This window comes from Symphalangus syndactylus, chromosome 8 (assembly GCF_028878055.3).
Source record: "Symphalangus syndactylus isolate Jambi chromosome 8, NHGRI_mSymSyn1-v2.1_pri, whole genome shotgun sequence".
NCBI lineage: Eukaryota > Metazoa > Chordata > Mammalia > Primates > Hylobatidae > Symphalangus > Symphalangus syndactylus.
This window is the reverse complement of record NC_072430.2, coordinates 49,911,605-49,936,067: the sequence shown is the minus strand read 5'-3', so window position 1 is coordinate 49,936,067 and position 24,463 is coordinate 49,911,605. Positions and strand designations below refer to the sequence as shown.

General features: G+C 38.5%; 1 protein-coding gene across 18 annotated transcripts in view; it reads left to right on the top strand.

The window, feature by feature from the left end:
* Positions 1 to 23,913, top strand: part of GPHN (gephyrin) — a 722,880-nt gene extending 698,967 nt beyond the window's left edge. For all 18 annotated transcript variants that reach the window (XM_055291351.2, XM_063644412.1, XM_063644411.1 and 15 more), the window contains 5 exons: positions 1,160 to 1,233; positions 6,966 to 7,030; positions 11,065 to 11,168; positions 21,688 to 21,784; positions 22,918 to 23,913. In XM_055291351.2, the coding sequence (XP_055147326.1) occupies positions 1,160 to 1,233; positions 6,966 to 7,030; positions 11,065 to 11,168; positions 21,688 to 21,784; positions 22,918 to 23,051 (474 nt within the window). In that variant the 3' untranslated portion in view covers positions 23,052 to 23,913. The remainder of the gene's footprint in view (positions 1 to 1,159; positions 1,234 to 6,965; positions 7,031 to 11,064; positions 11,169 to 21,687; positions 21,785 to 22,917) is intronic.
* The last annotated feature ends 550 nt before the right edge of the window (positions 23,914 to 24,463 follow it).

Below are 24,463 nucleotides of genomic sequence, written 5' to 3'. Positions count from 1 at the left end.
TGTTACTACTGTGGGGAGAATGAATTGGAGGAGGGTGGCACTATTGGCAAGGAGACCTATTTCAGCAATCCCGGTGACATGATGTTGGCTGAGGCTGTAGAAATAGAAGGGAACACATTTTTACAAATAAAAGTACCTAATAGCTTGTGAAATATTTAAAATGTAGGCAGGTTACTGGACTCACTTTTAGAATTAGTAAACCAAAAAATTTAGTAATAGACCTAGGTTTTTATCATTTAAGAGAAATGTTAAGGACTGCAATTTTTTTCTTTCTGTCTACAACACCAGCTGCAGAGCAGTGTTATATTTCGTTTCCAAAGATCAGATTTTGTAATATCACTGTGGGTTGGCCATAGCCACAGGTGAGTTTTGTTTTTAATACTAGAATATAAAGTTGGAGTAGTTAAAACTCCCTTGACTTTCTGTTTTAGAGTTCCCTTCCTGTTTTTCATTTTAGTTGAGCTATTTAGATTTGACAAATCTAAATAATCTGTGGGCATATTCAAGTCTCAGGTGAGTTTTGTTTTTAATACTAGAATATAAAGTTGGAGTAGTTAAAACTCCCTTGACTTTCTGTTTTAGAGTTCCCTTCCTGTTTTTCATTTTAGTTGAGCTATTTAGATTTGACAAATCTAAATAATCTGTGGGCATATTCAAGTCTCTCTTCAAGGAATGTATATGGCTTTAAGATCATTAAGCAGAATGGTGTAGGATACATACATGTAGGTTTCTTGCCCAGGCACAACTTAAGACATATTTGTTAACATCCTTCCTCAGACATAAAATTCTATCTTAGAAGAGAAACAATAACCCACCAGCTAATGATATTATACATTAATGTAGTTGTTTTGTTTTTATTTAACTTCTCCTACTAGAATGTACTTTCTGTGAGGACAGGGATGTTGTCTCTTTTGTTCAAGGCTGTATCCCCCTACACATAGATTAGTACTCATCATATACCAAGTGTTAAGCAACTGTTTGAATAAATGGATAAATGAGGAATGAAGGAATATTTGTGTTAAGCAAATCAACTTCATTAAAATAAGAATGATGTTTCTTTTCATTTCAGTCTTATAAATTAATTTAATGTTCATTTAAAGTGTTGAAAGTCTAATATTAAAATGTTTGAAAGTAAAGTGATTATTTTTAATGTTTGCAGGACTATCTCAAGCAGGTGCTGGACATTGATCTTCATGCTCAGATCCATTTTGGCAGGGTTTTTATGAAACCAGGGTATGAAAATAATCTTGTTATCTCATATATGGGGTTGGTTTGGCTTGCTTTAACTAATAAACTTTTAAATGCCTTCTCTTTACATTTCCTATTATGAATTAACTATTCCAAAAAAAGAAATATAGTATTAGGATCCTTTGCACAAGTGCAGGTTCTAATGAAATAGGAATTCATCTTCCTTATGAGTCAATGAGTTTGGTATAAACAAAACACAGCAACTTCCCAAACTTTTTCTCCTTTTTAATTCTCATCCCTAGTTCCTTCTTCCTCTTTTTCTCTTTTTTTCCCCAAACTGCTTCTTTCTCTCTTTTTAAAAATAATTAATATGAGAACTCTGAAATATACACAAAAGTAGGGAACAAACCCCCACCCCATGTACCCATCACCCAGCTTCAGTAACTATCAACATTTTTCTGTAATTGTTTTATCAATACGCCCACCCCACCCTGCCTTTTTGTGGGGAGGGAGGGCTGGATTGTTTAAAAGCAAATTCCAGACATGTCATTTTGGTATACATCTGAAATAATAATACTAACAACAGCATTCTCTTACCTAATCACAATAGTATTATCTCATCTAACAAATAATACTTTAATATCATCTAATACCCTGATCATATTCAAATTTCTCCCATATATCAAGAAAAAGAATGCCTTTTTATAATTGTTTTGTTTGATACGGATTTCATTAAGGTCCACTCAGTGTATTTGTTTGTTAAGTCTCTATTAAATGAGAACATTTTCTGCCCCACCCTTTTTGTTGTTGTTGTGCCATTGACTTGCTAGAGAAAATGGATTGTGTGTCCTGATGGATGGATTTGGCTGATTACTTACTTAGGTGATGTTCCTCTGTCTCTGATATATGCTATATAGATTGAAAGATATAAAGGCTTGATTAAATTCAGGTTCAATTTTTTTTTTTCCTTTGCAAGAATGTTTCGTTAAGTAGGCTTTCACACTGCTTCCTACTGGCCCCCAGCAGGAAAGAAAAATAACTAAGAAAAATAACCATGAATTTGCACATCTCTTAAAAATTAATAATCCCTGAAGAAGGGCTAATGGAGGTCATGAAGTCAGTTATAAATCCTCAAAGGTTGCCAAACGTTGGTGTTAGTGAAAGATATGGCCATATCTTTAAGAAATAGTCTATATGTTCAGACCTTTGCTACTCTATGAACCTATGATTTCCTGTTCAAAGACCTCAACTGTATGGCTGAGAGTTCCAGCACACCTCCATGCTGTCAGGGACAACAGTAATGATGCTTTACTGTCAATGAACCCTAGGAGAGGATGGAGTAGAGGCTTCTCAGTTGTTATAAGTGAGCTATGGGTACCACCAACAAATTTCAAAAGCCTTTAAAGTATCAAGCTAGCACTCTTAATAAGTACCTCATGTCAGTTCTAGGATAGAGATCAGGCTTTACCTCCACGATTTGGCCATTTTTAGTATAGGATTAAGATTATTCCTAAAGCTTTGTCCACAATTTGATAGAATTCTTGGCTTTATATTTCTGTAGTTGCCTGTTAAGCTTGCCGCAATATGGCTGCTGCTGATAGGGCCTTTTTATTATCGAAACTGTTGAATTGGGGCTGGGCATGGTGGCTCACACCTGTAATCCCCAACACTTTGGGATGCTGAAGCAGGCGGATTGCTTTGAACTCAGGAGTTCCAGACTAGCCTGGGCAACATCGAGAAACCCCGTCTCTATAAAAAATACAAAAATTAGCTGGGCGTTGGTGGCTTGTGCCTCTAGTCCCAGCTACACGGGAGGCTGAGGCTGGAGAATCGCTTGAGCTGGGAAGCAGAGGTTGCAGTGAGCCAAGATCATGCCACTGCAGTCCAGCCTGGGTAACAGAGTGAGACCTTGTCTCAAAAAAGGAAAGAAAGAAATTATTGGATTTTGTCTTATGCAAATATTATTATGCTACTGGGTATAACTGCTTTTTTTTTTTTCCTGAGCCCATAGGCAGTACTAATCTGATTAGAATACAGAGGATATCCCAAAAGCATATCAATGTGCTTCTCAAAACCTCAAAAATTGAATTGGGCCGAGTGCAGTGGCTCATGCCTATAATCCCAGCATTTTGGGAGGCCACGGGGATGGCTCGCTTGAGCCCAGAAGTTGGAGACCAACCTGGGCAACATGGCAAAACCCTGTCTCTACAAAAAATACAAAAATCAGTCGGGTGTGGTGGCACATGCCTGCAGTTCCAGCTACTTGGGAGGCTAAGGCAAGAGGATCACTTGAGGCGGAGGTGGCTATGAGCCATGATAGTGCCACTGCACTCCAGCCTGAGCAGCAGAGTAAAACCCTGCCTCAAAAAAAAAAAAAAAATTGATTGTTCTATTTGCAGAGGGAAAGAAGCAAACACAACTTGCCCTTACCTCTAAAGAAGAGTTATTTGTGTAATATCTATCATTTAAAATATTCTCAGTGCCTGTGATAACTTTTATACTCTTTTTTTCAATCTGTTATTTACCACTCACTTCAACTTTAGCAGTTCATCAATTCCTAATGTTTAATTACCTCCCTTAAAATCATAACACTCTGACTTCAGCCATTGTGTAAATGTTGTTATAGTCTGACCTCAAGAGGAGAACTGAATAATAGGTTTTGAGTTCCAAGGAAATGGCTTCCAGAGCTTAAAAAAAAATTCACAGTTTAGCAATAGGGCATTTATGATAGCAATGCATAATAACAAAATATTTTTTTGCAACGGAATCCTTTTTTAAATGAATACCTTTACAGAAATTACATTACCTACCTGCAAGATGCGAAAGATTGCTTAAATTGGCCCTATAATTTAAATGGGCTTTAAATACAGTGGAAGGAAGAAGGTGTTATACATTCTCTCCTCATTCTTATTATCTGTGGGCTTGCTAAAATAAAGTAGTTTCGAAGTTTAAATGGGCTTCTTTTAGTTCACCAGAATTTTATGCTTGTCTAAAGGTAATAAGAACTTAAAGGTAATTGCTACTTAATATTAGAACAAAAGAAATATAAAACACACAAATACAATTTGGCTTCGCTCTTTCCACATAACAGTGCTTTCAGAATGCAATTAAGCTCTTTCGTTTTAGAGACAAAGATACTCAGAAAAGTATTTGGAGTATTAGCAACCAGATCTACCAATCACTGTTTTTATTGGGTCATCTACAGTGAGCATAGCTGTTATTAAGAACAAATCTTTGAAATTATTTGCATCACACACTAATAATCATTGCCAAATAACCTATCCATAAATCAGTATCAAAATCGAATCTCATTTTTCTAAAACACAGCAAAGAATCAGGAAGTATGCAAAAGAAAAGCCTCAGAGTAGCCAAAATAGATGTCCAAAGATCGTGTACTAACACTACATAACCATCCTGTGAGATCTTTATCCACATATAAGCTGAAGTTAGAATAACCTTGGTTCAAATCTGTGTTCCCCCACTTAGTAGCTGAGTGACTTGGACCACATTACTTAATCTCTCTGAATCTCAGTTTCCATATAAAATGGGCTTCTAATTGTTACCTTATAAGCTTGTTGTAAGACTTAAATGAAATAATGAATGTGATGCATAGATGTTACTTAAAAAATAGATATTTTAGCCAGGCCCGGTGGCCCACAACTGTAATCCCAGTACTTTGGGAGGCTGAGACAGGAGGATCGCTTGAGCTCAGGAGTTCAAGACCAGCCTGGGCACATAGCGAGACCACATCTCTATTAAAAATTTAAAAAATTAGCTGGGCATGGTGGTGCATGCCTGTAGTCCTACCTACATGGAAGGCAGAGGCTGGAGGATTGCTTGAGCCCAGGAGATGGAGACGGCAGTGAGCCATGATGGAGCCACTGCACTCCAGCATGGGTGACAGATCAAGACCTTGTCTCAAAAAATAAATAAATAAAAATAGATATTTTTATTATTACTGTTATTATGTTCATTCTAAAAATATAACTATTGCTACTATTCTCTGGTTCTCAAACCTAAAACCAGCTTTAATGTTCAAGATGATAGCAGTCTTGCATTACAGGGTGCCACAGGAAAAAAAAATTGGGAAGGAATAAAAAAAAACAGAAACAAGAAACAAGAACTATAGAAACATAGCAATGTGGGGTTATGGTTTATGGGTGAAAACAACCCATAGTACTCTTGTGACCTAACATCACTGTATTACAGCAGAGTAGAACACATTAATAATGATGGCTATAAATCATCAAAAAAAGGCAGTGTCACTGTATTATTGCAAAAGGTAATGAGTGAGGGATCTATTTTTGAAAGATCAACCTCCAAAAGGAGTAAAAATAAAACAATGTGAGTGCTTAAAAGGTTAATATTTCATCTGTATGAAAAAAGTATGCCCTAAGAATTCTGCATTGCTTAAGGTTCATTAATATAATGAGATTTTTTAGCTAAAATTCTATATAAAGGGTAATTAATAGAAAAAAAAACTATTCTCAAATGCCCACTCTATGCCACTCACTCCTTCCCCCCCGCCTCCTGTGATAAGAGTTCATGTCAAAATATTGAGGAATTATAATTTGAGAATATTTTTAAATTACTATTAATTGTGGCCGGGTGCAGTGGCTCACACCCGTAATCGCAGCACTTTGGGAGGCCGAGGCGGGCAGATCACCTGAGGTCGGGAGTTCAAGACCAGCCTGACCAACATGGAGAAACCCCGTCTTCACTAAAAATACAAAATTAGCCAGGTGTGGTGGCACATGCCTGTAATCCCAGCTACTCGGGAGGCTGAGGCAGGAGAATCACTTGAACTCGGTTGCCGTGAGCCGAGATCACACCATTGCACTCTAGCCTGGGCAACAAAGAGCGAAACTCCATCTCCAAAAAAAAAAAAAAAAACTATTAATTTTGTTCTAGTCATGATATTTTATTTATTTTGATATTTCAAAAATAATGTCTTGATAAGAGGGAAGTGTTTATGTCTATGCTAAGGATAGTTTTAAAAGGCTAATACAGAAGGAGCAGGATTGAAAGAAAAAGGTTAAAAAATACTCATTTTGAACAATAGGCAACTATCTGATAGACATATTATCAGGTAATCTTCTGCTTTCTTTTTTTTTTTTTTTTTTTAGATGGAGTCTTGCTCTGTCACCCAGGCTGGCGTGCAGTGGCCATCTCAGCTCACTGCAACCTCTGCCTCCCCGGTTCAAGCGATTCTCCTGCCTCAGTCTCCCGAGTAGCTGGGATTACAGGCGCACACCACCATGCCTGGCAAATGTTTGTATTTTTGGTAGAGATGGGGTTTCACCATGTTGGCCAGGCTTGTCTCAAACTCCTGACCTCAAGTGATCCACCCACCTCAGCCTCCCAAAGTGTTGGGATTACAGGCGTGAGCCACTGAGCCTAGCCAGTCTTCTGCTTTTAAGAATGATTGTTGTAAATCGCCAGCAAAAGTGGTATAAACATTATTAACTAGAGAGGTGGGAAAACTTGGAAACTCCAAGATTTGGAGTACATTTACTTTTCTATGGCACTGGCAAGAAAAAAAAAAAGTAAGTAGTTTTCTTTAAACCAGAAAGTGTGGTTACTTGAAAACAGGAAATACTAAAAACAAACTTATTTAAGTGTCTATGGAATACTTCAGAATATAAAGATGTAAAGGCAAGTCAACAGAAAAGTGTTTTTTATATGATAAGTGTATGGATTACAAAAACACTGGAGTACTTAATGTATTCATCATATTGCTTAGCAATCACTAACAAGTGACTCTTTTTTTCTTCTAGCTTGCCAACAACATTTGCAACTTTGGATATTGATGGTGTAAGAAAAATAATCTTTGCACTACCTGGTAAGAATAACAAATTGTTTCCTTTGCTTTTTCTGGAAAAAATAGCCAAAACTTTTTGGACTTTTCATGTGACCAGTACCCTATTAGATCACCTGGTTTGAAATCTGAAAGACCTGGGCTCAAGTCTCAGCTTTTCTAAACGACCAATCACTTAACCTCTCTAGGAAGTTTCTTCACCTATAAAATAAGACTAATGTCTACTTCATAGGGTTGGCATGAAAGTCAGATTAGATAATATATATCAAAGCACATTCCAAATCCTAAGATGATCATCAAGTGTTAGCTGTCACTAGATCTTTCTGGAGCACCTGCTTTTTCCTTATAGGAAATTGGTCGAAGTTAGCAGCCTAAGATTACTCTCATAACCAGAAGTATTGTGCTCTAGAGGCCAAAGTGCCTTGAGTCACCCACGCAAACACCAAATCAAAAAATACAAAGCTGCCTCTGGTCCTTGCCACATTTGGGCTGGTTGAGGGGAGGGGGAAGAGGAAAGGTCAGGCTACTGGAACTTCTCAGCCAAATCCTACTCATCATCAGTCTACAACTTCCCCATTCCCACCCTTGTCCCAAGGTGAGCAGAAACTCACATGTTCAGATTATAGAAAAAGCAAAGCGGGTTCAGTTCACAAGGATTTTCAAATTCAAATTTTTTGTGATTTTGGGTTATATATTTAAAGTCATGATGAATCTTGATAAATTTTAAAAGAGTTTATTGTGCTTCTATTTGGTGTTTTTTTTTTAACTTTAAAATTATCCTCTGATCATTCTGTTCAGTTCTCTATTTTTTGGCACAGATTCCTTTAGAAAATAACTTATTTCTTTGAGATTTACAAATCTCATGGCTTTAGGATCTTTGTTTGTTTTTTATGTCAAGTATATCTCAAATGGAAATGTAAAGAAATGGAAGCAGGCAGAAAAGTGTTAAACTTTGAAAACATTTTAAGCCCCTATCTATAAGCATAAAAGAGATTAGATTTCTATCATATAGAAAATTTTCAAAGAGAGGACATTTAAGTAAAATAGTCCTCAGAATGTATCTGTAACATGAAACGCCTCAGGACCTTTCATAATTCCTTGGATGCTCTGATAGCCATTATATAAAGAAATGTGCTCCTTTTCCTACCTTCATTTGGCCTGGAAGAGCCTCTTTTGTCTACAGAAGATATGACTTAACCTACAGACCATCAGTGATATAACAAAGAATGTTATTGTGGGGGCCTATTTCACCATTATGCCAAAGATGTTATAAAATTAAAACCTATTTTCAAATTCCTACTTTTAATTTGAAACCTTATCTGCTCAGCCTGAGTGAACCAACAGAGGGCAGCAGAAACTCACATGTTCAGATTGTAGAATGTGCAAAGTGGTTCCATTTACAAGGATTTTCTTTCTTGTTGTTTTTGTTGTTATTGTTTTTGTTTGTTTGTTTTTTGGTGTGTGTGTGTGTGTGTGTTTTGAGACAAGGTCTGGCTCTGTCGCCCAGGCTGGAGGGCAGCAGCACGATCTCAGCTCACTGCAACCTCTGCCTCCTAGGCTCAAGCCATTCTCCCACCTCAGCCTCCCAGGTAGCTGGGACTATAGGCACTTGCTACCACCCCTGGCTAATTTTTGTATTTTTTGTAGAGACAGGGTTTCCCCATGTTGCCCAGGCTGGTCTCAACTTCTGAGCTCAAGCCATCCACCCACCTCCCAAAGTTTTGGGATTACAGGCATGAGTCACCATGCACAGCTTTACAAGGATTTTCAATTTCAAAAATGTATTTCTGCTTTCCTGTAGGCCATGCGTTTAAAGCCATCCCTAATCTCGACAAGTTTTAAATCAAAGTTTTGTATATTTACTTGCTTTTTTGGACATTTTTAACATTGCTAGAGTGACACATGCTCACTGTTGTAAAAATCAGAAAATATAGATAAGCATAAAAAAGTGTTAACCATAATCCCCCAACACCCACATATAGATAAACCACTATTACAAGTTTTTTATATCAGTCCTTCCAGTCCTTTTTCATACATAGCAAGACCCTGCCTCTAAAATAATTAGAGCACTTCATTTTTTATACAGTAATGTTATAAAGTAGTAGTATTATATGGATTTTATAATCCTTGATTTACAGTGGCTTTTTTATTTGTTTGTTTGGGTTTTTTTTTTTTTTTTTTTTTTTGCTTTTCCAGAAAAAAAAAATATTCTATCTACTTGTATTTTGAAGCAAGGGAAAGTAATTGATTCTTTTTAAGAGTCTGCTATTCTGTGGGCAACTCATTTTTCCATCGAAATTATTAGTATCACTTGTCACTTTTTGCATCTTAAAAAATCTATTCTTAAGCACTTTTGCAGGTAGAAGAGAATTGGAGGTATGATTATAGCTAATAACAGGCTAAACTGACCATTGCCTTTTGACTTGATGATGCAATAAGTAGTGTTTAGCCATGCCAAGGGAACCTAAAAATCTGGTAGCCCATTCCTCAGTCCAGGTTATACATCCATACTTACATAGAACTGTATAAAAGTATTAAAACCATTGAAATTTTAGAACCAGAAGACATCTTGAAAATCATGTAGTCCAAACCTTTCATTTCATAGATGAGTAAAGTTAGACTCAAAAAACTTTGGAACTTGCCAAGATCAGACAGCTTGGTTAGATAATAATGCCACATAAGAAATCAAATCTGTTATTTACAGCCCAGTGGTTGTTTGCTTCTTCACAGCCCACCCTTCCTCCTTTCAAGTGTACGACACACCTAGATTTCTTCTTGGAGTGATATAGTGGAATTCCTCAAATTCTTCTCATAACTTTAAAAGAATTTGGTATTTATATTAGTCTGCTCAGGCTGCCATGACAGAATACCATAGACTGGGTAGCCGAAACAACAGAAATGTATTTTCTTACAGTTCTGGAGGCTGGAAGTCCAAAATCAAGGTGCCAGCAAGGTTTGCTTCTGGTGAGGCCTCTCTTCCTGGCTTGTAGACAGCAACCTTTTCACTGTGTCTTCACATGATCTTTCCTGTATGTGTGCAGACTCCTGGTGTCTCTTCCTCTTTTTATAAGGACACCAGTCCTATTGGATTATGGCAACACCTTTATGACCTTATTTACCTTAATTACCTCTTTAAAGGCCCTATCTCCAAATATAGTCAGTCATATTGGAGTTATAGCTTTATCATATGAATTCAATCCATAGAAGTATTCATCTTCAGGTCTTTAAGACACATCTTAAATCATTTGGTTTTTTTTTAATTTAAAGAAATATCTAGGTAGAGAAGATTATAAATGAGTTTCCTTATGCTTATCTATATTTTCTCAGTTTGGGTACCAAGCTTGTAATACTATAGTAATTTTTAAATGCTTAAAAAATAGCAAATAGATATATAAAACTTGTAAACTCCTTTAAAACAAGATTACTGGCCGGGCGCGGTGGCTCAAGCCTGTAATCCCAGCACTTTGGGAGGCCGAGGCGGGCGGATCACGAGGTCAGGAGATCGAGACCATCCTGGCTAACACGGTGAAACCCCGTCTCTACTAAAAATACAAAAAATTAGCCAGGCGTGGTGGCGGGCGCCTGTAGTCCCAGCTACTCAGGAGGCTGAGGCAGGAGAATGGCGTGAACCCTGGAGGCAGAGCTTGCAGTGAGCCGAGATTGCGCCACTGCACTCCAGCCTGGGGGACAGAGCAAGAGTCCGTCTCAAAAAAAAAAAAAAAAAAAAAACAAGATTAGTAATGAGTAATCTTGATATCTTGATAGTAAGATTAGTAATGGCTTTCAACTGGCTCTCAGGAAAACGGAAACAAATGGCGTTAAACAGCTTCTGGGCAGCAGAATTCTCCCTTTTACTGAAAGAGGAAAATGTTTACACCCCCTGTGGCATTTAGTTGACTATACCTCTTCTGTTCTGGTTGGATTCAAGGTGATTCAGAAGAGGAAAAATAGTGCCTAGTCACTTCCATCACATTCTGATACCTGAAGATATAGACAGACATAATTATTTGGCAAATTGTTACACATATATTATAAATAACTGCTTGGTTGACTTTCAGGGAATCCTGTATCGGCTGTGGTCACCTGCAATCTCTTTGTTGTGCCTGCACTGAGGAAAATGCAGGGCATCTTGGATCCTCGGCCAACCATCATCAAAGCAAGGGTAATGCTTTCTAATGACCAGAAACCAAAATGGAAGCCTGGTAACAGGGATATGATTTCCTAACTGTCCAAAATAAACATCTAGAGTTTTCTATTAGTTTTGATGGAAAATGTGATTATATTTTCCCCTGTGTACTGGAAAATGTAGGGGAAAGGGTCCTTTTTATTCTCCTACTTCATGACTTCTAAAGTGAATCATTTTCTCCAGATAGAAGTCCATATACGAGTCCAGAGAGCACGGCTTAAAAACTTGAGTGATACTTAAGGACAAAACAGTCAATAGGATATATCTGGCTCTACCCTGACACTAGACGTGTCTGGAACAAGGGAGAATTTTCTTTTCCGCATGCAAACTCACAGGGACAGCAATTAACCTGCTCACTTTTTCCGTGACTTCAACGATAAATTTTAAACAATTCAGAAGAAGACAAAGGACTAGAAAGAGACCCTGGTGATTCAGCAGGGAAAGGGTAACCATATTGTGTAGAAGAGAACTGCTAAGGCTGAGAAATATACCATGGTAAAAGTCACTTGGAAGTTAGGTCTCCTTCTCCACCAACACTAACTTCAATGTGATTTACTACTCCTCAACTAATTATGTTATACACTTTTTCTGTGACTAATGAATAATGTTCTTAGCAATATAAACTACAGTACCAAACCATTACTTTCCAAGAGTTCCAAAGTAAATTCAAATATGGCAGAATGTTATGATTAGTTGACAGGAAGAACAAAAAACATAAAAGATAAAATATTAGGCCAGGCTCAATGGCTCGCGCCTGTAATCCCAGCACTTTGGGAGGCCGAGGCAGGTGGATCACCTGAGGTCAGGAGTTCAAGACCAGCCTGGCCAACATGGTGAAACCCCATCTCTACTAAAAATAGAAAAAATTCGCTGGGCGTGGTAGTGGGCGCCTGTAATCCCGGCTATTCAGGAGGCTGAGGCAGGAGAATCGCTGGAACTCGGGAGGTGGAGGTTGCAGTGAGCCGAGATCATGCCATTGCACTTCAGCCTGGGAAACAAGAGCAAAACTTCATCTCAAAATAAAAATAAAAAGATAAAATATTTTAAAAAATATTATGCTGAGAATACATAGGATAAAAACATTAAGAAAATCTAGGCTTTCAATAGTCTTAACATTGACTGTTTAAATGCTAAGAACTTTGTGGACTAGGATATGAAACAATCTCCTTTTCTTAAAATTTCATGAAAAATTTAACTAGATTTTTTTTCAATAATCACAGTGGTAATCAAATTTGAAATTAAGTGGAAAAAGAAATAAAAACCATCCATGAACAAAAAGTATTCTGATCAAGTCAGAAGTCAGAGTCATAAAGCTTAGATTTAGATAGTCAAACCAGTAATACTGAATTTACTATCTTCATATTTACTAAATTAAGGAAATAAAAATTCACATTATTATAAGAGAGAGAGAAAGAAGGCTTCCCTTTGACTTTGCAGATCTCTCATGAATTCTTTCATTTATTTCTCATTGTAACATCTACCATCTCTTCTTTAAAACAGACACTGTAGCAGCCATCTATTCTGACAACAAAGATGAAATGGTACTTTGTAATCAGACTGATGCTTGATATGTTGTTCCTGATGGTGCCCATTTCCTGTCAGCAAAGGATGTTAAGAAGTGGTCAAAAAATCAGTCAAATGCCTTTCTCCCACAGCAATGTCACTGGGACTGCCAGTATGGGTCATCAGTATGCTTGGCTATTTGTTTCTTTTGTTTCTTAACTTTCCAAATCACCCCCACATCAGTACTGATACAACTGCCACTTTAAAGCATAAACATATACTTCCTTGAAACGTGATAAGTCTTATCTCTCTTTTCTGACCATAAAAGATGCAGCTTACACACACCACTTATTACTGTTCTTCAGAATAGATGCCACAGTCATTGCCTTTACCAATGCTTGCTGCTTTCAGGAAATAGGAGTCAGTGTTAAATGCTGCTGTTGGTAAATCATACTGTTGGACTCTGATGTGGCCATTCTATGTGTCAGTGCAGAAAATGTCATCCTTGCTAGGCACAGTGGCACTGGCCTGTAATCCCTGCTCCTCAGGAGGCTCAGGTAGGAGGATTGCATGAGGCCAAGTTTGAAACCAGCCTGGGCAACGTAGCAACACCCTGCCTCTAAAAAAATTAACAAAAAGAAAATGTAAAAAAATTAATGAAAATAAAATGTCATCCTTTCATATGAAAGCATTCAGAAGAGCATCAGTTTAGAACAAATATTTCCCTTATTTCCTTGGTCACTTATGGTTGGAGGTGAAAATCTTCTCATTTCTCATTTTCAGTACACAATAAGAAACACTTCCAAAGCATCTGGTTAAAAAAAAAAAAAAAAAAAAAAAAAGGAACACAATCCTAGCAATTCATCAAATAGAATTATTGACCACGTTTTTCCATGCAAGGACATTCTATCATGTGTTTCCTTAATATCCCATTAAAGCACTCTACCACCCTTGTTCTCAACTTTTTTTGTTAGAAACATACCTGGAGTAACTCCCATTAGTATTAGCAACTTAGGCAGTGATTAAGAGACAGAAAAGGCGGAAAGCATGTTCTAGAAGATAGCCAACTATAAGTCCCTCATGCCCATCCCCCTCACAAACACAGCCAGAACAATGAATAAATAACTGCATTTTAATGAAAAAAAAAACTGAAGAAGAGTAGCAGAGTGTATCGGTGGAGTAACAGAAACCCTTGTGAGCACAGAAACTCAGGATGGTCACATCGAGAACAGAAGGAAACACCAGGCCTCCACCATCGCATCCCCCAGCTAGATCAGCTGGGAACCAGGAAGAACTCCCTTGGCAAGGAGTTAAGCAGAGGATCCCAGCAACCCCCATCAACACTTTGGACACCTACAGACCTCACAGTGGGAAACCCTGTAGCCCTCACAAGCATGAAGCCCAGCTGAAGGAACTGCCTGGAGTCCACAGAGCTAGGCTACCCCCAGTAAAGGAGCCAACGCTATGCTCCAACCTCTGTGGCCTGTGCAACTACTGCTCTACACCATGTTGGCATTGGAACTATGGCTAGAGTTTTTCTTGCTCTGGGATCAAGTAGTCACAGCACCCCTTCATCCCCAATGCTACCCCAACACTGCGGCCTGACATCCACAGGCTGAGATGCAAGCAGCTGTTACAACTTTCCCAGTGGAGCCAAATAGAGGTGGAGCTACTCCACCTAGCCGTGCCCCCTGCCGCATCCCCCTAAGCCAGAGCTAAAGCCATATACTGCCTCCTAGGAAAACAGTATCTTGGCTGCTCAGAGCAGTCATGCCTCCCTAAGTTCAGTCTTGTACTAGCCTAAGTTGAAGCAGCACCCAGCATCCCAGGAAATGATGATTTTGCTGCCAAAAGTAATCATGCACTCTAGTACCTAAGCTAAAGCAGCACCCTCTATCCCAGAGAAAAGGTACCAGAGTCACCCAGAACAGTCATGTCCTCAAGGCCTGAGCTGAAGCAGCACATCAGCCCCTAGGTGCCCTGGCTGAACTGAGCAGCTGGGCATCCAGAACTATGCCAATGTATTACCCACAACCCAGGGAAACAGAGCAGTGGCTGAGCTGAGACACCTCATCCTACAGGTCAAACAACTTTCTACTCTCCTTTCCTGAAGCTAGACTAGCCCCCTAGTGTCTGAGCAGCTGAGAAACACCTCTTCCTAGGAAGTGCAGTCATTGCTATGCTATTTACTGCCCCCACCCCAGGGCCCAAGTGACAGCAGTGCTCCACCAGTCTGGATTCCTTATTGCTGCTGCACCTGGCTGCACAAAGTCTGGGATTCTACCAAGCCCCACCAGCACAGAGTCTAGGGTCACTACTACATGCTGCCTCATCCCCTGGGACCTAGGTTGCCACTAAGCCCTATTGACTCAGGTTCCTAGATAGCAACAATAGCCTGCTCCCCAGGCCCAAACGTCCAGGGGCAACCCTTCTTCTCTGGAGTCAGGCTAGAGCTGTGCCCTGCCCCCCAGGGGCAGAATCATAGCTATAACTCAGCCACCTGAACCCAAGCTGCTAAGGGGTACCCAAAGTCACAGATCCTGGCTGTGTGGACAACCTACACCCAAAACTACCACAGGAAGAAAACAAGCACCCCAAGACCCAGGTGCCACAATGGGTTCACAAGACCCTTAGCCTAGGACCCTGGCCCCACATCCACTCTCAGCACCTGTACCAGGAACCCAGTGCTGCAGTAGGCCTTCTTGAAGGCCATGTCAGATTTGACACAAAGAGGGATCTGTCTAGGCTATATCTTCCTATTGTGGAGAAAATAAGAATAAGGAAGACACTAAAAGCCCTTAACACTGAATATTAGCAACCTATGCCACCACCACCACTTCCACAAAGTTCTATGGACTAGGTAACTGAGGCACCGACAGTTACTGCTCGCCCTGAATGCACCAGAAGATGCTGCATGGAAACTATACCACTATACCTATTGAAAAAGTCACCACACCCTTCCCAACTGCAAATGAAAGACTTTTTCTATGGAAACCAGAAAGATTGGATGAAAGAATAGTTCTACCAGGTGCACAGATTCATGCAGGCTCACAAGAAACAAAAAAACAAGCAAATATGACACCACCAAAGGAACATAATGGGTCTCTAGTAACAGACCCAAATGAAAAGAAAATCAATGACCTGCTGGAAAATAAATGCAAAATAATTATCTGAAGAAAATTCAATGAGATATAAGAAAAAATATATACAGACAAGTCAACAGAATCCGGAAAACAATTTATGATATAAATGAGAAATTCAGCAGAGATAGGAATCATAAAAAAAACAGAAATCCTACAGCTGAAGAATTCAATAAATGAAATAAAAAATGCAATAGAGAGCTTCAACAACAGACTTTGTCAAGCCGAAGACTTTCTGAACTTGAAGACATGTCATTTGAAATTACCCACTCTGAAGGGGAAAAAAAGAAATAATAATGAAAAAGAACGAAGAAAGCCTGTAAGAGTTATGGGCCATCATTCAGTCAACAAATTTTTTTTTATTATACTTCTGGGGTACATGTGCACAACATGCAGGTTTGTTACATAGGTATACATGTGCCATGTTGGTTTCCTGCACCCATCAACTTGTCATTTACATTAGGTATTTTTCCTAATGCTATTCCTCTCCCAGCCCCTCACCCCCCAACCCCCTGACAGGCCCCAGTGTGTGATGTTCCCCTCCCTGTGTCCGTGTGTTCTCATTGTTCAACTCCCACTTCTGAGTGAGAACACACAGTGTTTGGTTTTCTGTCCTTGTGCTAGTTTGCTGAGAATGATGGTTTCCAGCTTTATCCGTGTCCCTGCAAAGGACATGAACTCATCCCTTTTTATGGCTGCATAGTATTCCATGATGTATATGTGCCACATTTTCTTTACCCAGTCTACTATTGATGGACATTTGGGTTGGTTCCAAGTCTTTGCTATTGTGAATAGTGCCGCAGTAAACATACATGTGCATGTGCCTTTATAGTAGAATAATTTATAATCCTTTCGGCATATACCCAATAATGGGATGGCTGGGTCAAATGGTATTTCTAGTTCTAGATCCTGGAGGATCATCGCCACACTGTCTTCCACAATGGTTGAACTAATTTACACTCCCACCAACAGTGTAAAAGCATTTGTATTTCTCCACATCCTCTCCAGCATCTGTTGTTTCCTGACTTTTTAATGATCACCATTCTAACTGCCATGAGGTGGTATCTCATTGTGGTTTTGATTTGCATTTCTCTAATGACCAGTCATGATGAGCATTTTTTCATATGTCTATTGGCTGTAATAAATGTCTTCTTTTGAGAAGTGTCTGTTCATATCCTTTGCCCACTTTTTGATAGGGTTGTTTTTTTCTTGTAAATTTGTTTAAGTTCTTTGTAGATTCTGGACATTAGCCCTTTGTCAGATGGGTAGATTGTAAAAATTTTTTCCTATTCTGTAGGTTGCCTGTTCACTCTGATGGTAGTTTCTTTTGCTGTGCAGAAGCTCTTTAGTTTAATTAGATCCCATTTGTCAATTTTGAGTTTTGTTGACATTGCTTTTGGTGTTTTAGTCATGAAGTCCTTGCCCATGCCTATGTCCTGAATGGTATTTCCTAGGTTTTCTTCTAGGGTTTTTATGATTTTAGGTCTAACATGTAAGTCTTTAATCCATCTTGAATTAATTTTTGTATAAGGTGTAAGGAAGGGATCCAGTTTCAGCTTTCTACATATGGCTAGCCAGTTTTCCCAGCACCATTTAATAAATAGGGAATCCTTTCCCTATTGCTTGTTTTTGTCAGGTTTGTCAAAGATCAGATGGTTGTAGATGTATGGTGTTATTTCTGAGGCCTCTGTTTTGTTCCATTGGTCTATATCTCTGTTTTGGTACCAGTACCATGCTGTTTTGGTTACTGTAGCCTTGTAGTGTAGTTTGAAGTCAGGTAGCGTGATGCCTCCAGCTTTGTTCTTTTTGCTTAGGATTGTCTTGGCAATGGAGGCTCTTTTTTGGTTCCATATGAACTTTAAAGTAGTTTTATCCAATTCTGTGAAGAAAGTCAGTGGTAGCTTTATGGGGATAGCATTGAGTCTATAAATTACTTTGGGCTGTATGGCCATTTTCATGATATTGAGTTCTTCCTATCCATGAGCGTGGAATGTTCTTCCATTTGTTTGTGTTCTCTTTTATTTTTTTGAGCAGTGGTTTGTAGTTCTCCTTGAAGAGGTCCTTCACATCCCTTGTAAGTTGGATTCCTAGGTATTTTATTCTATTTGTATCAATTGTGAATGGGAGTTCACTCATGATTTGGCTCTCTGTTTGTGTGTTATGGGTGTATAGGAATGCTTGTGATTTTTGCACATTGATTTTGTATCCTGAGACTGCTGAAGTTGCTTATCAGGTTAAGGAGATTTGGGGCTGAAAAGATGGGGTTTTCTAAATATACAATCATGTCATCTGCAAACAGAGACAATTTGACTTCCTCTTTTCCTATTTGAATACCCTTTATTGCTTTCTCTTGCCTGATTGTCCTTGCCAGAATTTCCAACACCATGTTGAAAAGGAGTGGTGAGAGAAGGCATCCTTGTCTTGTGCTGGTTTTCAAAGGGAATGCTTCCAGTTTTTGCCCATTCAGTATGATATTGCTGTGGGTTTGTCATAAATAGCTTTTATTATTTTGAGATACGTTCCATCAATACCTAGTTTATTGAGAGTTTTTAGCATGAAGGGCTGTTGAGTTTTGTCGAAGGCCTTTTCTGTATCTATTGAGATAATCATGTGGTTTTTGTCATTGGTTCTGTTTATGTGATGGATTACATTTATTGATTTGCGTATGTTGAACCAGCCTTGCATCCCAGGGATGAAGCCCACTTGATCGTGGTGGATAAGCTTTTTGATGTGTTGCTGGATTCAGTTTGCCAGTATTTTATTGAGGATTTTCGCATCAATGTTCATCAGGATATTGGCCTAAGATTCTCTTTTTTTGTTGTGTCTCTGCCAGGCTTTGGTATCAGGATGATGCTGGCCTCATAAAAATGAGTTAGGGAGGATTCCCTCTTTTTCTATTGCTTGGAATAGTTTCAGAAGGATTGGTACCGGCTCCTCTTTGTACTTCTGGTAGAATTCAGCTGTGAATCCGTCTGGTCCTGGACTTTTTTTGGTTGGTAGGCTATTAATTATTGCCTCAATTTCAGAGCCTGTTACTGGTCTATTCAGAGATTCAACTTCTTCCTGGTTTAGTCTTGGGAGGGTGTATGTGTCCAGGAATTTATCCATTTCTTCTAGATTTTCTAGTTTATTTGCATAGAGGTATTTATAGTATTCTCTGGTAGTAGTTTGTATTTCTGTGGGATCGGTGGTGATATCCCCTTTATCATTTTTTATTACATCTATTTGACTCTTCTCTCTTTTCTTCTTTATTAGTCTTGCTAAGAGTCTATCTGTTTTGTTGATCTTTTCAAAAAACCAGCTCCTGGATTCACTGATTTTTTTGAAGGGTTTTTTGTGTCTCTCTCTCCTTCAGTTCTGCTCTTATCTTAGTTGTTTCTTGTGTTCTGCTAGCTTTTGAATTTGTTTCCTCTTGCTTCTCTAGTTCTTTTAACTGTGATGTTAGGATGTCGATTTTAGATCTTTCCTGCTTTCTCTTGTGGGCATTTAGTGCTATAAATTTCCCTCTACACATTGCTTTAAACGTGTCCCAGAGATTCTGGTATGTCATGTATTTGTTCTCATTGGTTTCAAAGAACATCTTTATTTTTGCCTTCATTTAATTATTTACCCAGTAGTCATTCAGGAGCAGGTTGTTCGGTTTCCATGTAGTTGTGTGGTTTTGAGTAAGTTTCTTAATCCTGAGTTCTAATTTGATTGCACTGTGATCTGAGAGACAGTTTGTTGTGATTTCTTTTCTTTTACATTTGCTGAGGAGTGTTTTACTTCCAATTATTTGGTCAATTTTAGAATCAGTGTGATGTGGTGCTGAGAAGAATGTACATTCTGTTGATTTGGGGTGGAGGGTTCTGTAGATGTCTATTAGGTCTGCTTGGTCCAAAGCTGAGTTCAAGTCCTGGATATCCTTGTTAATTTTCTGTGTTGTTGATCTGTCTAATATTGACAGTGGGGTGTTAAAGTCTCCCATTATTATTGTGTGGGAGTCTAAGTCTCTTTGTAGGTCTCTAAGAACTTGCTTTATGAATCTGGGTGCTTCTGTATTGGGTGCGTATATATTTAGGATAGTTAGTTCTTCTTGTTGAATTGATCCCTTTACCATTAAGTAATGGCCTTCTTTGTCTCTTTTGATCTTTGTTGGTTATCAGAGACTAGGATTGCAACCCCTGCCGTTTTTTGCTTTCCATTTTGCTTGGTAGATCTTCCTCCATCCCTTTATTTTGAGCCTAGTTGGGTCTTTGCATGTGAGATGGGTCTCCTGAATACAGCACACCTATGGGTCTTGACTGTTTATCCAGTTTGCCAGTCTGTCTTTTAATTGGGGCATTTAGCCCATTTATATTTAATGTTAGTATTGTTATGTGTGAATTTGATCCTGTCATTATGATGCTAGCTGGTTATTTTGCCCATTAGTTGATGCAGTTTCTTCATAGCATTGATGGTCTTTACAATTTGGCATATTTTTGCAGTGGCAGGTACCAGTTATTCCTTTCCATGTTTAGTGCTTCCTTCAGGAGTTCTTGTAAGGCAGGCCTGGTGATGACAAATCTCCCAGCATTTGCTTGTCTGTAAAGGATTTTATTTCTCCTTCACTTACGAAGCTTAGTTTGGCTGGATATGAAATTCTGGGTTGAAAATTCTTTTCTTTAAGAATGTCAAATATTGGCCCCCACTCTCTTCTGGCTTGTAGGGTTTCTGCTGAGAGATCCACTGTTATTTTCATGGGCTTCCCTTTGTGGGTAACCTGACCTTTCTCTCTGCCTGCCTTTAACATTTTTTCCTCCATTTCAATCTTGGTGAATCTGACGATTATGTGCCTTGGGGTTGCTCTTCTGGAGGAATATCCTTGTGGTGTCCTCTGTATTTCCTGAATTTGAATCAACAAATATTTTTATCATCAGAGTCCAGAAGAAGAAGAGAAGAGAAAGAGGATAGGAAACTTATTTAATGAAATACTAGCCTGAAAACTTCCCAAATCTGTTGAGAGATATAGACATCCAGATCCAGGAAGTTCAAAGGTCTCCAAATATATTCAACCCAAAAGATCCTTCCCAATTTGTCAAAAGTTAAAGACAAAGAATTATAATAACATCAAAAGAAAAGCATCAAGTCACATACAAGGAAGTCCACATTAGGCTAGCAGTAGATTTATCTGCAGAAAACTTACAGGCCAGAAGGGAAGGGAATGGTGTATGTAAAGTTCTGAAAGAAAAAAAAAGCCAACCAGAAATACTACATGCAGCAAAGCTATCCTTCAGGAATGAGGGAGAAATAAAGCCTCTCCCAGACAAACAAAAGCTGAACACCAGCTTCTTAGCCTTCTTTTCTCTTTTCACCAGAGCAACCCAACCCCTGGACTTCCTGTATTAAGAATATAAGGTGGCCAGGCATGGTGGCTCATGCCTATGATTCCAGCACTCTAGGAGGCCCAGGTGGCAGGATCGCTTGAGCCCAGGAGTTCGAGACCAGCCTGAGCAAAATAGCAAGATGCCATCTCTACAAAAAAAATAAAAATTATTCAGATGTGGTGGCACATGCATGTGGTCCCAGCTACTCAGGAGGCCAAGGCAGGAAGATCACTTGAGCCCAGGAGGTCAAGACTGCAGTGAGCTATGATCGTGCCACTGCACTCTAGCCTGGGTAACAGAGTGAGACCTTGTGTCAAAAGAAAAAATGCATTTTTAATTAAATTTTATTTAAAAAGAAAAAGAACATAAGGTGGTAGTGACAGCAACAGCAGAATACCAAGGTTAGTCTCCATGTCCACTGTATTCTTTGCACAACCCCTACCATCTTGTAGTTTTGTGAGATGATCAGGTGACCAAGTTTGTTTTCTTTTCTTCTTTATTCTGTAGTTATCATGTGATGTAAAACTCGATCCTCGTCCAGAATACCATCGGTGTATATTAACTTGGCATCACCAAGAACCACTACCTTGGGCACAGAGTACAGGTTAGTAATTCACATCTGCAGATATTCCTAGACACCTATCTTGTTAAAACACAAACTTATATATAATCTTCCTTGGTTATAACTGATTTTGTAATTATTATACATTTTCCTTTTTGAAAAGTTAGATGAGTTAAATTATTCCTAAACAGTATAGCAAAAGTTAAAAAATAACTATTAGAAGTTTACTTACTTTATTGAGCCATATTTTCTAGATAAACATTTAGAATATCCACATATCATTGACTAATGTCCTGTAATAAATCTGGAATTACAGAAGATTTGATATGTTTGTTCAACCAATAAGTTCTGAGTATAACTTTGTAGGAAAAGGAGGAGATTCTAGCTATACCATCTTGAAATGTGAGATGAAAGCCCAATTTATAATTTGATTCTCTGTAGCCTCTACCATACCCTAGTTATTGGTAAATTTGAAGGGCAGAGAAATCAATATTGATAATTCAGAGTTCTATAGTAACCTCCACTAGACTTTAAACTGTTATTCCCAACTTCCCTACTCATATTTTGCCTAACTTTTGACGTGACTCCAGAAAACTTGTAGTACTCTAGTACTCTTTAAACAAAGATCCTACCAAGTGAAAACATCAACTAACAGTGACTAAGTTCATGGGCTTTGCCATCAGAGAGCGCTGCATTCAAATTGGCCACCAACCTAGTTAGCAGGACCCTAGGCAAGTTACCTAAAAATTTTTTGAGTCTTGTGAGAATCACATAAGGTGTTTAAGTAAAGTGCCTAGTACTTTGGCACTTAGTAAAGAAATGGTAGCTGCTACCATTATTGTCATTATTATTTTAATACTTTTTTTAAAGCCTCCCTTTTCAGACACATAACATTTCAGCCTGAATTGAGAAATTCTGTGGCATTTTGCATAATGCTATAAAATCCTGGTTTTACTCTTTCAAGCAAGAATTTCTAATGTTTATTTTTAAAGTTTGAATGAGCAGGTGGTAGGATATAATAGCATGGCCACCTGAAAAAGGTACTGGAAAGTTTGATCATCCCTTCTCCTCTTGAAGACCTGCATTTCTGTTTTTACATTTTGGAAAGGTCTACAAGGACCCAAATGTATACGCCATGATGCTTGTGCTGCTGTAATAAGAGTATTTCTTTCTAGGTAATCAAATGAGCAGCCGTCTGATGAGCATGCGCAGTGCCAATGGATTGTTGATGCTACCTCCAAAGACAGAACAGTACGTGGAGCTCCACAAAGGCGAGGTGGTGGATGTCATGGTCATTGGACGGCTATGATGGTCACCAGCAGGAGAAAGCTTTGATGCATGCCCACATATCATTGACTGTATCCTGTAATATGCAACGGCACAGCTAGTTTTCCCAATTTGGATAAAAGTTGATCTGTATAGTCAACATCTTGAACTATATTTCAAATGAATTTAAATATCTTTTAAAGAAAAAAACACCTAAAAATAAATCTTAACAGACAATTCTATTCTGATTATATCAAGGCAAATTTTTCCTTTCTTGCAAATTGCTTTGTGTGTTCAATGCTAGGTCTGATAGCAATAGCTTTTAGTAGACAGCGGTAGGTGCCTGCAGAACTTGTGTTTTTCTCATCTTTAAAATACAACTACTTATGCTCTTAAATCAAGGCTGTCTGCTTATTTATACTAGCGTAGGCAACACTTGGATTTCCCTTCTTAGTATGCTTCATAACTGCTTTACAGAGAGCTTTTGCTTGTTCTTTCTCATGTATCTCGTGTTTATGTGCACAGTGCCAAAAGAAGACTGACTGGGTGGAGGCTCTGCCTTGCCTCAAGAACCATCCCCTGCAGAGCATCCAGGGAGGTTTCTCACCCCAATAGCCTCACGGCACAGTACTCTTGGGCAGTAACTGGACACCTTTTATTTGAACAAACAAACTGAAGAAAGAATGCTTCCTTAAGTGCTGACGGCCTTTTTAACCAATACATTTAAAATTGTACAGAACAAAAAAAATCAAAGACTGATCTTGTACAGATATTAGTGTTACCAGCATTCATGTGGAAATCAAGAGCAAAGACAAAATAATGTTAAACAACTCTGTACCATAATATTTTCTGTAATGATACTGAAACTTAATGAATAAAAAAATTCCTTGATCATTATTTAAAAATGTAATGTGTTGGCCTCATTATTTAAAAAGAGAAGATTGTCATGCCATTCTGATAGGGTTCTGCCTGAATAAAAGGAATAGTTAAGATGGCCTACCAAGAATATTTAAAATATGGTATATTGTAACTCTGTATCTTACTACAATGTTTGGGGAAAAATGTGATCATAGCATTATGATCTGTAGTGTGTGAAAATACAGATGAGAAGGAAGGAGAACCTGCAGTTGATCTGGTCTTTCCAGTCATAGCTGGAGAATAGCAAGCAAATTTAGAGGAAGGGCATTAATGACTTAGAAAAAAAAAATCTTATTTTAGGTGCCATAAAAGCCAATTTCAAACATCTACAGTTCTTTGAAATGGAGAAAAAAATAAGCAATGAACCAAAAAATTACAGATGAGCACCTTGAAATTTTTAACTGTGTTAGAAAGGAGGTGAGAAATGGGAAAAAATATCTGTGCTGACCATAGAAAACACAATAGGTAAAATATACTCTATCCACAATGGATCCTTTAATAAAAACTTAGGGGCACTTTTCAAATGATGGTAACAGG